The 16,290-nt window shown below is 37.2% G+C and overlaps 1 protein-coding gene across 14 annotated transcripts in view; it reads left to right on the forward strand.

The window, feature by feature from the left end:
- Ssdp (Sequence-specific single-stranded DNA-binding protein) overlaps positions 1-16,290 on the forward strand; it is a 690,704-nt gene that overhangs the window by 471,083 nt on the left and 203,331 nt on the right. For 8 of the 14 annotated variants that reach the window (XM_081762329.1, XM_081762327.1, XM_081762326.1 and 5 more), the window contains one exon: positions 1,446-1,544. The exons of the other annotated variants lie outside the window; for them this stretch is intronic. In XM_081762329.1, the coding sequence (XP_081618455.1) occupies positions 1,446-1,544 (99 nt within the window). The remainder of the gene's footprint in view (positions 1-1,445; positions 1,545-16,290) is intronic. 14 annotated transcript variants of the gene reach the window in all.

Consider the following 16,290-nt stretch of genomic DNA (forward strand, 5'->3'; position numbering starts at 1 on the left):
GCTCTCCCTGCTGAATTATAAATTGTTTACATTCATGCATGTATATGTTATAAATGTGAAGTGCATACATGATATATTTGCCCTATTTTGACTACAGTGCAAGAACTAGATGTGCTTTTGTTTTATTTCTTTTAGGGATTAAAGATAGTTAAATATAAATCTAGTGATAACATGAAATTTTTAGCCTCAGATTTTATCCTGATATTTATTCCCTTCACCAAGATGGGATCGAAAAACCATAGTCAGGTTTGAATTTTTATACATATATCTATATTAAATTTATATTTTATATATAAATTGATGGGCATTGCAACCACAATAACTTTTTTTTTTCTATTTTACGTAATTCGTACAAATTAGTTGTTTATTTATCCTTGTTCAGTTAAAGCGATATGGGGTATAGATATTCAGAATGAGCTAAATAATGGATTTAGTACGTTTTATCAAGATCTTAACATTCGCATCTTACGGAAATGTTTTATACTTCAAACTTACAATTCTCATAAATAAATTAGGAAAATAATCGCCTTGACTATGGTGTTTCTTTTTCTTTGTCCATCCATTTCCTTTAATACTTTTAAAGAAAAAAATATTTGAGTTTGTGCTTTTGTTCTTAAAACTGCAAGTGCATCCTTCCATTTCAGACCTCTTCATCCTTTGCAAATTATTTGCCCTCTTCTGCATTGGCCAAAGCAGCGTAAATATATGTAAGACAATGTTTACATCCAGTTAAACATTTGTCTCGAAATTGATTCAAGACCTTGATGATACACACATTTAAAACCAGCATTAGGAATGAACGGATAGCCTAAGTTACGACGTGCAGCTGAGCCTGCAAATTGTTTAAATGATTATCTTAACGTTAGTTCGTGACGTCACTCAAATTGTATCTGAAATACGGTATTAGTCAGTCCAAAAACGATGGAAACGGGGCATAGTGATAATGATCTATGGTTCAGTTCAAAAATGATTTCCTTGCGAGGGAATACGAGACCAGTATTTTAAATTTACGTGTATTTGCCTATTTTGATTGTTAAAATATTTCTGAAATATGTTAAGTAGCGCAGTGTTAATTTATTATGCCAAATTATTTATATATAGGCCACATTTACACAAACATTGCTACTCCAACAACCGTTATCCTTTTTCCCTCATTTCCTGAACCACATTCAGCTTGGTCATTGCATACAGAAGTACAAAACTCGAATTTATTTTGTTATTTTTGAGACCAGTTCTGAATTATATACAGCCAAGGTTAAGCAAAATTAAGTAGTATTAGGTTTACTGAAAAGATTAAAAGTAGTAATGCGTATATACTTTCCTGGTATATAGGTTATCTTCACGATCAGTTATTGCTGAACCAAAACTTGGAAATGTTAATTAAAAAGACTTTTATCAGAATGAAGGACTTGGTTTGTTGACGTTCTTGCGCTGCTTTGTTCCAGAACTCGACAATGAGGCCATCACCGCCGACGCATCCATCTTCACAGCCGTCCCCACACCCCCAGCCCCCACCCCCGCATAGTCAAATGATGTCCAATCAGGTGAGTTCACCCCCTGTTATCCTCCAGAGGTGCATGCTTTTTTAGGTGCTCGCGGGTGTGGTTTGTAGAAATGCATGTTTGGCAAAGAATGTGTGTGCCTGTTCTGAACTAACGTGTGTGGTTCTAAAGAAAAATAAAAGTAGTTAGGATTTCAAACAATTGCTCGCGATATTCCTGTGAATGCTGGTATTGTGTTTAATTATTAATAAACATGTGTATGTATGTCAACATTTTGTAGAATTGGATTTAGTGGTGTTTGGTTGTGGTATTGAAGAGTTGTAGTAAGAGCGGATTCCCGCTTGCAGTGTGTAAAAGGAACAAATTTAGTTTGTATCTCGTTGGCTGAGTGCGTTATTAAGTACACACTTTATCACAAGAAGCACAATTAACAGTTCACTCACTATTGCACTGTGTATGTTGCACATTCTTTACTCATGTATTTCAAGAGCAATATGTGGTCTAGCTTGTCTTTGAACTTCTGACATTTGAATAACAGATTTTTCACAGCTGTGGTAGACTCCAGCTTTATACTAACAGCGTAATAAAGTTGTCTTTAAATTTCAGTGACTTTCAGCATTAACGTAACAACGTCAAAGGAGCCATATATAACTAGTTTATAGTGTTGGTAAGATGAGAAGGAATGTTATTAAATAATAATAATAAAAAGGTGTTGAAGTAGTAACGTTATGAGTTTCCAGTATATATTTCTTCACAAGTAATTTTGTAGTGTACACATGTTCTGGTCGCTCCTATATTATTGATTTTTTTCATAGAAATTGCATATATTCACATTGGAATACATGAAAGATTTTGTGCGAAGTCTAATAAAACTAGTCGTTATTTGTAGTGACAGTTACAAAGAAATATAAGTTATTTGAGCTTGTTATTGATCGGGAACATATTATTGATATTCATGTGTAATGAATAGTAAAATGACTGTGCATATGAATTGTTCATCGAAGCCTTTATTGCTAGCTTACGGTTAATTGCTGTATCCCAAATTTGAAGTATTTCTGTTGAAATGGTTATATGTATTGCATCAAATGAACAAACATTTGTATTTAAATGCATATATTTAGCTTTACAATTTAATCGTTTCCTTTGTCACACATACTTACTTTTTGTATTGGGACAGAGCTGTGTGTTAAGACTGTAATTATTATGCAGCGAGAACTATATTGACATAAAACAACTGTTGTCTTTGTTTTGATATCAGAAATAAATCATTAGATTGTCATGATATAAAGGATGCAGCTAGTGTTATCCCTGTCTTCAACTGTTCGACTAAATCATTATATTAAATAAGATTTCGGTCATTCTAATTTGAAATGCAAATAATGATGTAATAATTATTAGTATTGCTTAATGAAGCAAATCAAGAAATAATATTTACGATCACCATAATAAACATTTCTGCTATAAATCGATAGCATCTTGTTTCACTGTGTTTTTTCCCTTCATTGTCTTAAGGAGTTTCTTTACAATCTCCTGAAAAGGAAACAGGAACGTATTATTCCTTGTACAGATGAAGAGCACTATACTACCTAGTACAGTATAATTAGTAGTTACTATTATTTTCTCCATTTTTTTCTTATTAAACTTGCTTGAATGACTAAGAGGAATAAAAACAACAATAAGAAGGTATTATAAATATATTAAGAGCGAAGCATATTCAGTTTTGTAAAATCCGTTATTGGATTTGGATAAAAATTTGTTACAGGGCTCATTTATCGGGAGAAGCCAGGAAGAATGTATGTTTATGTCCTGGTTGTAAAACGATGTTTTTTCCATCGTAGAAATTTTGCATGCTTTGCATTTCAATTAATTTGTTCATGTACGCTTTGTTTATAACTGTATCGATGATACGGTTCGCATTGTAGAGAAGAGTTCTCAAGGTACAAGGAGTATGAAAGGTGCTTTTAAATAAGAAGCATAAACGTGTGATGTACGAAGCGAGAACCAAAATAACTTTACACTGTGAAGGAAATAAGTATAAGGCTAGAACTGGCAATAGTTGATTAGTAAGGAAACTTGCTAACTGTTTCAGATTAAAGAAAAACTTCGATAATCTATATTATAAAATTGAAAGTGACAATGTTTGTGACTCTTAACCTCTTGAACCGCACGACCGAACTCGATCAAACTTTCAACATAGGTAAGGTTTGGGCCTGGGATGTTTTCTTCATTTCACTTTTACAGTGCAACGAAGGGTAGGGAGAGGGGGAGAGATATGTAAAAATAAAAGTGACTGTCTTTGTGACTTCATCACGCTTAAACCACCCGACCGATCTTTAAAAAAAATTCAACATAGATGAGGTTCGGACCTGAGGTGTATTTTATCATATCACTTTAACGGTAGAACTAAGGGGAGGGGGTTGGGAGGGGAGAAATCTATAAAAATAAATAAAAATAACTCTTGAACCACCAGACCTATCTTGATCAAACTTTCAACATAGATAAGGTTCGAGCCTGGGATGTTTTCGTAATTTCACTTTTACTGTGTAACCTAGGGAAGGGGAGATATATGTAAAAAGAATAAAAGTAAAAGTGACTGTCTTTGTGACTTCATCACGCTTTAACCACAGGACCGATCTTAATGAAATTTTCAATAAGGATTAAGTTCGGACCTGGGTTGGTTATCATCATCATCACTCTGATGGTAGACCTTATGGTAGGGGGAAGACAGATATATAAAAATAAATAAAACTTAATAACTCTTGAACCACCGGACCGATCTCGATCTAATTTTCAACGTAGATGAAGTTCGAACATGAGATGATTTTTGTTATATCACTTTGACGATGCAACTTATAGGGGAAACACATTCACAAATGATCGAAAATGACCGATATTAGTGTCGAGTCTATCGTTTCTGAGTTCGATGAGATGAACAGTGACACTTCTGATGCCATGGTTCGCAGCATGGGGAGGAGAGGGGATATATAAAAATCATCTAAAATGACCAATATCAAGGAGCGCTTTAGTAATAGTAAAAAGTGACTGACTAACGAAACATATCACTATTTTTTCTTAATTTAACTCAGCGAAGCGGATAATTGATGCTAGTACAAATAATAAAATAAGATGTCCTGAAGCATTGATTTTCAGAGAACTAAAACATTTAAAAATAGTGTGAAAGAAGTTAAAAGAGATTTATTTTTAAAAAAAAGTAAAATAGCATATTAGTTTAAGACTTTTCGTTATTTATTATTTTTAAGCGAAGGGAGATGGAGACGATTAGATGCATAATAACGATCGCATGAACCGGAAGGAAACGAAGGATCCCCAGAGAACCCACACTTACGACGTTTATCGAGAACAAACTTCATTTAGCGCGGACTGCGATCGAATCGGGGATCCCACGCACTAGATTCAAATGTTATAGTTCGACTAGTATTACTTTATGTTGAATAGGTAATATTTCAGCGTACGGCAATATAACGGAAACAAAATATTCATCTCGGTGGAAGAAAACAAATATTGTGAAACGAACTAAAACTATTGATTAGTTCAAACTTGTAATTGAAGTATGCTATTCTTCTTGTATGTAATATCATTGGACTCGAATTAGGTGTTACAACTAGAGGAAAGAAACGAGCTTGAGAGCCTTGACTGGACTAACTATTCATCTTACGTTATTTTACTTCACAACAACAAATTTCTAGTTGAATTTATGAACAAAACACCTCCTACAGTATGTCATTACTCAATGCTTTGACCCCGTTCTTCTTAAAAACATAAAACACGCTTTGTTGTGTTTTATGGTATACTATAGGACTAACTATTCCCAATTTTTTTTTATCCAGGCCCATTGGAGATATTGGGCAGTGAAATATTCCAAATTGGCATAATTCCCCAACTTTACGATTTTTTCAGGCCTTTGGGAGCAGCTACAGATTTGTAAATTTTTGTGTATTAACTTACGACCCCGGACTACATGCACACACAAACTCAGACCTCTACGTCAGTTGTTTCGTCTTCCCAAACGTCTTCAATGTCCAAAATTGTTACTACTGTAAACCCTGATTTAACCCCTTCAAGTTGTTTTAGGCAAAAATATTAAAGAGATCAGAGTTTTCGCTCTGGACGAGTTGAGGACGTCCAGCAATTTTCAATTTGGTAGGACAAATGCATGCTGATATTCAAAACAACATAAACGCCTAACATCGAAAAGAACACAAAATAGCGGCAGCCGCTGTGTCGCCATGGGATGTAAAAAAATAATTAACTGTGCTTTTGAAGTACCCTGATACAGGATAAACATTCATGAAAAAAAAAAAGTTTTTTGGAGATGGTCTAGCGGCACATGCTTGATCACTTAAGAATGGATTGACTCACGTGTGTTTCAGAATTTTTATACTGAAATATAAAACTTTATTATTGTGATTTCCAATGTATGCCGGTATTTGATGTCGAAGTACACACTTTCACACTGAGTAGCAACAAAGAGAAACAGATAGAACGAAGGAAGGACGAGATGTGTGAAACAAGTTGGTAAGTGTTGCGAGTATATGAGTAGATATGGATTCAGGAATATTTGTGACTGCAAAACCATCAACTCAGTCATCGATTTTTCCGTTTGCCTGTTACCAGTGCCTTCCCCAATACTAGATATCTCCTCTGCTCTCTCTATGAAGACCTATAATATGACAGAGTCTCGAGTTTGAAATTATTGTTTCATCGCAGTTGCTAATTTTAAGAGTACTACTTTTGTGTGGGGGGAGGTTTCATTGATATTGAACACGCCGTAGAGGATCAGGTACAGAGTTCCGACAAATCTCAGGACAAGATGGTCACGACATGAACACCGGCCAGACAAAACAAAAGAGTTGATTTCACATCTGAACACTGTTTCCGATAACTTTATCGTTCTCGAAATAGAGAGCATACATACATGCATTCAGAAGAGCAGTCATCATGCCGTAACATTCCAAATTTTCAGGTAAATTGAGAATGCTGCTTCCGAATCCACAGTCTATTTTTTGATATATTTCTGTTCTTCATCTACATTGTTGCTATGTACAGACAAGCAGACACCCACACTGGCAAACAAGCAGTTAGGTCACGACCTCAAAAACGGACGGATGAGTCAATATTATTATTTCAAGTGTCGAATCTGTTCGCCGATGCTCATTTGGGTATTTGAGATAGGAGCTCCCTCGTTGCAAAGTGGTTAGTGTACGCGCCTTTAGCGTGGGAGACCCGTGCTCGATTTCCGGCAGAAGTTTACGTGGTTCGAATCCCATGTTAAACTGTAGGTCCATGTTTCATATAGCTCATTGCAGAAAGGGACTGTAAATTCAAAATCAATAAAATCAAGTGGTTTAGAGATACACTACAAAAGGATAGATGGATAAACCGAAAGCAAAACCATACTTATCTCGTTATGTTTTACCCTTTCAAATGAAAGAAGGCGGTTTTCTTACACATTCTGAAACTACGATAGACCTTCCAAATTGTGAGAATCCAATAAATTTCTAAATATTATTGCATGATGAATTCTGAAGATAGGGTGATAATTTCTGTAATGCAACACAACCTTGGGATGCTGAATCTATATCATATAAATAAAGGTCTGCACAAATATAAAAAAATCGCATCTACATCCGTATCACATCCACAATATATCGATCTGCATCCGCACTCTGATCCGCAGATAATGAGATAACACTATAGTTCTAATTTCTTGTATGACAATCACAATTCCAAAATTTCTACTGTAACAATTGTAAATACTTACAATTTCGCGAATCCTACGATATAATATCAGTAAAATTATGTCTACTTCCATATCTATGCGCAGTATAATTTTAAAGTATTCTAATGAAAAAAAAAAAAGAACTTAATGCGCTAGCAAAGGAATCACAATAGTCACTGAGTTCTTTGTTTTCTCCTAGAAGTATTTTTTTTAAATAAACAAACGTATGCACACCCGTACATATTGTACAGCGTGGTCCGGCAGTGGGCGTACCCCTAATTGCATCTTCACCAGCTCCCTTTGCTAGGCCACCAAGAAGTCCCGATCTAACTACACCACACAATGCTCTCTGGGGTTTCATAAAGCAACAAGTAAGACACATTCGATATCACACAACGCAGGAATTACGAGCAGCTGTGGAACACGCCTTCATCCCCGTGACTCCAACGTATCTCCGCAAAACATCTGCAAGAACTTGTCCCAGAATTCAGCTGTGTTACGACATGGATGGTGATCATACCGATGCTTATGACTCTTAAGACTTCAAGGTAACTGTGTACAGACATTCTACTATAACTGACACACTATTGTTGAAACTAAGGGAGTACGCCCACTTCCGGACCACCCTATATATATATATACAGGATGGACCATTTATCTTGATACACCCGGGTATCTTTTAAACTGACAGAAATTAATATATTCTTCAATACCACCAGATTAACACTGTTGCCTAACCTAAAGCTGTAGTTTTCAGATATCTGATAATCAGTTTATTACATATGTTAAATCTACGTGTTAAAAGGGAACTTAAAATTTCACAATTATTATACAGTGTTGCAAAATAGGGACACTATATTATTAAGCATAAAAAAAAACGAATTTTTGGAGCGTTCTACAATAGTAATTAAACAAGTGACATGAACGGGGAAATACATAGCCAAAATATAGTAATGTCGAATTCTACGGTCACCATTATGTTTATTCCGAACCGGTAGAAAGAGAATTACAAGGAATTGAAAATCTGACTTTCAAATGACTTCAATTTGGAAAAGTGTGTTTATAGGTATGGCATCTAACTACGCAAATTGTTTTCAATAGGCATAAATATATCATAATACCATTTGCAGCAATTGGGTATTTCAAAGCATACCGAAGATATAAAAAATGGTTAAATTTGTTACACAGGGTGTCTGAAGAGTCCCATCACATAGGATAACTGTTATTATCAGAGTTACAACAAAATGTAAGAGGAAAAACCAGCTCCAAATATGTTTTCAATCTGAAGTGAAGGATTATTTTTTTAATTGGACGAGCCGTTTGGGCAGAACACTCTTTATGCGTCCAATGTTAAATGAAAATGCAACGTTGCCACTTACCTGGACCCACAACATAAGTGAATGAAGTCAATGTATTTTACGCTGACATGTCGATGGCCAGCCCCCATTTCAAATAAACTTCATGGATACACAAGCTTTTCCCTCATATCTATTCCGTTTATTGATACAAAACTTGGTATACACATTTGTTATCCCCCTGTAGTATATTTCGAAGCACATTTGGATTGTGTGCTTTTACCCGGGGCCACTCTAGGAGGGCGAAGTTGTTGGGAGGGATTTTTGGAAGAAATTTTCCCGACATTCTCCCAGTTTTCCCTGTTCAAGTATGTTATGGAACCAGTACATATCGCCTCTGGAAAGCTTGTTTCATGCTGAAGAGAATGAACTATAGACCTGACTTTCTAACAAACATTGTTGATGCAATAGGTATTTCACTGCGAGTCTACGAATTTCTTTATACTAACATGGCTTACTCCGTTGTCCGTGGCACCTAACTTTTTGTGAATGAATATATGTTTGTTATGTTTATCGAATGGACCAGGTTTGATTCGGATGTCCGGTTGACAACTTCATGTCCGTTTCGTGTCAGTAGTAGAACCATCTTCAGTCACACTTTCTCTTTTCATGACAAACACTGTCTCCATTCCCAATTATCTTGTTTTCGAGCCGCACATCAAAACGAGTTATCTTTCAGCTGTAAGTTGCCTACCGGATCGATTACACGTAATTTTTAATATCCTAATCTCCACGGTCTTCGTCTGTGTCCTCACGAACACTGGGCAGAGTGATAAACACATCCATTGCACTTAATTCATTGATATCAAATTCAGCATCTTTTTCCAAAGATAAGTTCCATAAAAATAAGTATAAATAATCTTCCGTAGTAACAAATTAGATAGCAATATGCAGTGTTATAACCGTAAGCAAAAATTGTTGCTTCAACACGTAACATTCCCTGTTCCTAACAATGCATATCGTAAGTAATGGTAAAGCAGGTAACTATTTTAGGAAACCCTATGAAATGTAACAGCAATGGTATCCCGTCCCCCAGGTTAGGTTAGATTTTAACCTAGCCTAATCTTGCAGGTTATAAGACAGTATAGCTACAGTACAAGTGATGACTGAAGCAATAGCCAGTCACGAATACTGCTTACATCTTACATGTTAATTCTAACATTTTTACCCTTGTATTATCGAGCTTGTATTCATACACAGTCTTGCACGAGATACACGGGGAAGCGGCTACCTTCACTCCTAACCCATAAGATCAGTTCTTGGAAATAATTTTGTCAAGTAGAGCACCAACTATACACTCCAATTATAAATGACACAAATTTGTACACACATTTGAAAAATTCAACAAATTTGAGTTTGTGCGCACCCTATGGTGGGAAAATCCAACACCCACAATTACGGAAGTGAAAGACCAAACAAATATTCTTAAATAGGCAATGTATTTTTTGTCAAGCTAATATGAACAATTTTATTCATATTGTCAGGAAATATAACATATTGCAAACTATATGAATTAAACTAACCTTTTACTCCACCGATTTTCTCCTCTAATTTTGGAAGCTGTATTCAGGTATGTCACAGTCGACAAGAATCGATCATATCCAACACACACACACACACACACACATATAATATATATATATATATATATATATATATATATATATATATATATATATATATAGATAGATAGATAGATAGATAATATTGTATGGACTCTCGGAAACAAGCGAATTTACCAAAGTTTATGAACGATAGGAAGTGGTTCGAAAACGTACCTCCGAGCATAAACCAGTTAAAAGTAACATTATTCAAATTACTTAGTATAGCATCAACTATGAATGTGTGTGCGCGTGTTGTGATTTTTTGACATCTCAATTTTCTACTTCTGCGTTATACCGACTGATACCAGTCGATTTTGAGCGCTGGGAACAGAACGTTTTGATTCATAATCACAGAGAGTGAGTAGTAGAGGGGAAAATAGTGCCTGGTAAAGAATTGTACCAGATATTCAGGAGCTGAAAACAAAATGGGCTAATATCCCACTGTAGTATTTTGAAACATCAATTCAATGCAAATTCTTTTAGATGGATATAGATAATACACACGAACACTCTTAATACAACTTTGTGTACATATACATTATGCAACATATAAAGGTAACCAAGAAAGTTTTGTCGCTTTTTCACCCACCAACTTCCAACATCGAATTTTACCTAAGACGTACCTGGAATATCAAAACTAGTCCCTACAGCATCGGCGACCTTCTGCCAACGTTCTGGAAGACAACGGATTCCATCACGGTAGAACTTGGTGGGCCATGAAGCGAAATAGGTATCAATTGCATTTTGCACCCCTACTAGGGATTTGAACTAGTGTCCTCTAAGGTGATTGTCCTAGGAATGGACCAGGTAATAATCGAACTGTGCAAGGTCTGGCAGTATGGCGGTTGCAAGAGTGTTTCCCATCCAAGGCGTAGAATGGTGTCCCGGGTCATCCTAGCCACGTGGGGCTTAGTGTGTCCTGTAACAGGAGGACCCCTTGGCGATTCGCAAGTACTGGCTCCAGAGTTTGAATTTTCGTGAACACGGCTCAACTGTTGACAACACACAGTTACACTGATTCTCTGACCAGCTGGTAGTAGTTCCGGATGCAAGATGTCGCGAGCAGCCCACCAAACACACAGGAGGACTTTCTTGTGCAGTGCTGGTTTCGGCTGTTTTGGAACCGGTTCATGGGCTATTAACCAATGATGACGGCGCCGTGGAGCTTCGTACAGGACCCACTTGTTATCACATGTCAACACCCTGCCCAAAAATGGCTCCTCCCTCAGACAGGACAGCAAAGAACTGCTAGCATTGCCTTTTGGCCCGGATTCAAATCATGTCGGATACATCGACCCAACTTGTAGTGTGAGGGCGCGGTGCTCAGTGGTAGAGCGTTCACCACCGGTGCTTAGGGTCCCTGGTTCGATCCCAGCTCGCGCCGTGTGGACTTTGTCATGGACAAACACCGTGCTCTTGGGTTCTCTGGGGGTTCTCCCCTTTCCTCCCACTTTCTTCATTCCACCATTTCATTCATTTCTTATAATCACCACCTCCTTTAGCCTAACCGGCATAATCGTGGGATGTAAAACTCAGATTTAATTTCATTTTTTCCTACTTATGTTGATGGAGGTGCTTTGGAATGGTTTCTTCACTCACACTGAATTGCAGTCCCAGTTCCTCACATGTCTTGCCACTGTTAGCCTTAATTGCTGTCTGAAGATATTCATTTTGTACATGTGTTTGTCTTCCGGCACATGGTGCATCTTTGAGTGTTTTGTTACCGTCCTTACGCTTGTTAAACCGCCGGTGCACTGTCCGAGTAGTCATGACATTCTAACCAAAGACCTGGCATATCTTCCGCCCCGCTGCAGCGGCGTTTGCCCCCGGTTTGAACTCGTACAGCATACACACCCTTATGACATTCTGTGTAGGTCTCATATTCACTGTATCCTTACGCAAGTTCACAATGTAACTGAACTGCCAAAACCAGGTGGTATCTTGGATATATCCACACCAACAACTAACATTCGCCTTCAATTCACCATGTGAGGGCCAATGGAACACATACCTCCACAAAAAGCGGAAGAACTTTCTTTGTTTCCTTTATAATTACATATGTGATAGCTGAGGCTTCAGTATAGCACAGGCAGCAACCTACCGTGTGGATTTCTGCTGACTGTTGAACATCTCATACACCAATGTCATACTCTCTCTCCTCACGTGTTGATGGTCAGCCTTTCTGGTAAGCTTTCTTTGACAGTTCTTGGTTGTCTCTGGGGAAATTTTTGCACTTCTTTCCCTTCACTGTATGCCATTGTCTCTACACAGCAACCATGGAATTCCGCATCTCATAGCGTGCTGCAGCCTGCGTTGGCTCTTGGAGAGTCAGGCGGTTAGGCATCGTACTCAAAAGATAAGAAAAAATATCATATTGTATAATAGTACTTCATAGCGCAGCTGTATGTACATAGTTTCGACCAGATTGTTTCAATATATACAAGGTGTTCCAAGAGGAATTCTATAAACTTGGTATACATTTTCTTCAAATCAAAAAAGAGACCAAGTGCCTAGTTTCGCAGATACACTTTTGAGCAATTTAGTGATGATGATCGTAGATGAGCTAGAGTTAAATACTCCCATTTTTCTTCTTTACACGCATTATCACTATATTATATAAAACTGTCTGTATCGGCGAAATAGGCACTTCTGGGCAAAGTGCCACATAAAATTTTATCTTGTTCTCATGTGAGGAATATATGTGCGAAGTTTGTTGGTTTCCTCCTGGAACACCCTATATACCGGAATATATCTTTAGATGCGCTTCTAAATTTTAAACTAAGACAAAAAAAAATGTACTATGCAAATATCGGCAGGAAAACATTGGTCGGTTCGGTGATAATTACTTCCAGATTATTACACATTTCAAATATACATGTAAAATGAAAACATACAGTACCATACTTATGCAGTGTTGCAAACTAAGGACACTACAGGGATAAACACATCCAAATTTGAGTGACCTCTACAGCAGTAATAACGCAAATATACATATAATAACGCAGACATACGAGGCAATACATATCTAAAGACTTCAGTGTGATCATAATATGGATTTCGATTTAATACGAACAAAGTTACAAAGACTGAAAATTTGACTTTTTTTTTTCAAAAGCCTTTATTTCGAAAACCTGCTTAGATAAGTGCATAAGCCCATTGAATAGATTTTTTTTGTATTGTATGTATTTCGCTTATACGTAGATTTGAAATATGTAGTAACGTGGCACAAAGAAAAATACAGCATTAAGCTGGGTTGGGTACACTGTTAATTTTGTGGTATCGCAGAATATACCGAGCAATATCCCTTGCTGATATTTGCTTGGTACAAAATTTCATTTCATTTTTCATTGGTCTAAAAGTTGCAATGGTATATCAAGATAAATAGTCCACTCTCTCCCCATATATAATATTGTAATTTCCCACATAAATTTTAAAATATTACAGTAATTGATAAGAAAATGTTAATGACTATTTTGTTTTCGTAATATTATTACTCGCTGTTTTAAATTCGAGAAGGGCAGTTATTACAAATTACGACCGAGTTGAGTACAAGAAAGCATCTTGAAATAAATTTCGAGATTTCGATCTTAAATTCGGTTCTTTATTGCTGCACTTAAAGATTTGACCGGGAATTATGCTAGGGTAGCTTCATCTAAATGTCAAATTGAGCAATCATGCGTAAACATGGGAAGCAAAGGATTCTGCCACATACAGACCATACTATCACAGTGCCTGCCTTATTGTCACGTGACTTCCTGACAGTCGTCCTCACTACTCAGAATTCTTATGATTGAGATTCCTGGGCTTTCGGCTTCTATGGCCATTTTAGCCCGTCTCTGCGAGCACACTATCCGGGGAAAGGGAAGAAAGAAAGAATTGGGAAAGAGGAAAGCGGTCTGGGACGTATATGTTTGGTACCACTCTGGCATTTGCCTGGTATCAATGAGGAAAACCCAGGAAGATAGCTAACCTGAATAAAGCTTTTTTACACTTTTTCGACCGAGTGCCCTCACCGGGAATCTAACCCGGGACCACTCGCTACTCAGAATTCTGTCTTGCGTCTGAGTGCATACCAAACATGAAAGATATTATATAATTTTAGATTTTGAGGATATGTTCTACCTGAAATTGTAGAACTATGGTAACCTGCCAAATCGTTAACTTGATTTCAGAACTGGATCAACAAGGTACGAATGTGCTTAGCTTAATGGTGCAATATTTCATTAGACGCGAGGTGATGCAAATCATTAAAATATACATTTGAATTATCCTGAGTACAATATGTAATGACATAATTCAGACAAGAAATAAACACATTTCACCTAGTTTTTAAAATTCTATAGACATAATATAGTTGACTGTGTGACTTTAAGTACAAATGAAAATGAGATTACCTCTTACATGTTAACAGTATATTGAGATGGATATGTTTTTCTCTAATCCAAGTCATGATACTGAAGTTGATCCAGACGAAAGTTAATAAGTTGAAGTCCCACTACCTTCTGCAAAATTGAGCTGTAGCAAAGGATCGAACTTTGCTTGTGCCTGTGGCTTTCTATATCAGGATCCAGAACAAAATATAGCCACTGAAGCTAAATAGTTTTTGAAAAGGCTTTATCATAGCCCCTTTCCAGGAAAAATGAAGTGAAATTTCTAGTTTAACCTCCCACGGTTATGCAAGGAGGCTAAGAGAGATTAATGAAAACTGGAGAATGAAGAAAATAGGTAGAAACCAGAGAACCCCGAGAAACCCACGTACACGGCGTTTGCGCACCGCAAAACCCACTTGATGTGAAATTGGATTCAACCAGGGACTCGACACGCCTTGAATGAGCGCTGAGCCACTGCAGCCCCTCCTTTTCCAGAAAGAAAAATAACTTAGCAGAATTAAATAATTTCTAGGCGAAAGTTTGATCGTCTGAAGAATGTGTTCATGCCGTAATAACCCTTTATTTACACTCAATAAATGTTCCTAGGGAAACATTCACATACAAGGCATCCGCAAGGGGCTTCAATGGAAGTCACGAATTAGGTGTCGCGTGGCATACGCCGGACAGCTTGCGAAGAAAAATCATTCCACAAAGGATGATAGTCTGGAAGATAGAGACGTCAACAAAACCCATCAATCACTATTTGCAGTCCTAACGTAAGGGTCGTGTGTACCATTTCCAACCTTGGCACATCGGCAAACTAAAGACAAACTGCCGGTAAATGTATGAACTCGGTGAGAAGTACAAACGTGTAACCTCACTAGACAGGCATTTATTTCTCTTTCCAGCAAACCTCAAATATGCTCCATTGCTTACCACCCTAACGATGCAAAATGACTTTAGCGACCTTGTCCTCTGCTGCAGGGCAGCTTTCTCAGAGATGTTCACTGTTGCAATATTTTCATATATTTGAAAAGTTAGCGATCTATAAGATTTAAAATAAAGTAAATGCCGTACAAACAGTATGATCCCATCTTTCGTGCAGATGTCCCATGTTTAAACTTACAGGGACCCTAAATAATGGCACCAACTCAAAACGCTCTAACTTAGTTTCGATTTTACTGTCAAATGAAGCAGGAACAACCATCCATGTTTATACAGTTTATTGAAATTCCAGCGAATAACCCTGATGGCAACAATGCATGTGCCTTTTGACTCTTAAAACAATGTCTGAAATATTGCCATGGAACTAGGTCCGAACTATAAGTTGTCTCAATAAAGCTTGTAGAGTAGAGTGGAAAATAATACCCATGCTCGTTCTCCAGAACTGTTTATTACAATAGAATTCAAGGTGTTTATTGATTACGCACAATGGTGGTGGTGAAATGGCATTTCTTGAAGTGAGTACTGCGTCAGATATTTGCGTGTAACCAGAACAACCACCTATGTAGTAAAGAGAGTAAGATTTTATATGTATATTCATTCGATACAGGTAGTAATCCAGTTGTCTTAGGTCAGGGGAATGAGTGGGCCATTCCACTGGACCCTGTCGACTAATCCATGATTAGAGAACTCCCAATCAAGGTACTCACAGACACAGTTACCTTAATGGGTGGGACACTAATGATGCTCAGAAAACTTACGGAATGACCTATCCTC

The sequence above is a fragment of the Thermobia domestica genome, chromosome 6 (genome assembly GCF_964235325.1).
Source record: "Thermobia domestica chromosome 6, izTheDome1.hap1.1, whole genome shotgun sequence".
NCBI classification, from domain to species: Eukaryota; Metazoa; Arthropoda; class Insecta; order Zygentoma; family Lepismatidae; genus Thermobia; species Thermobia domestica.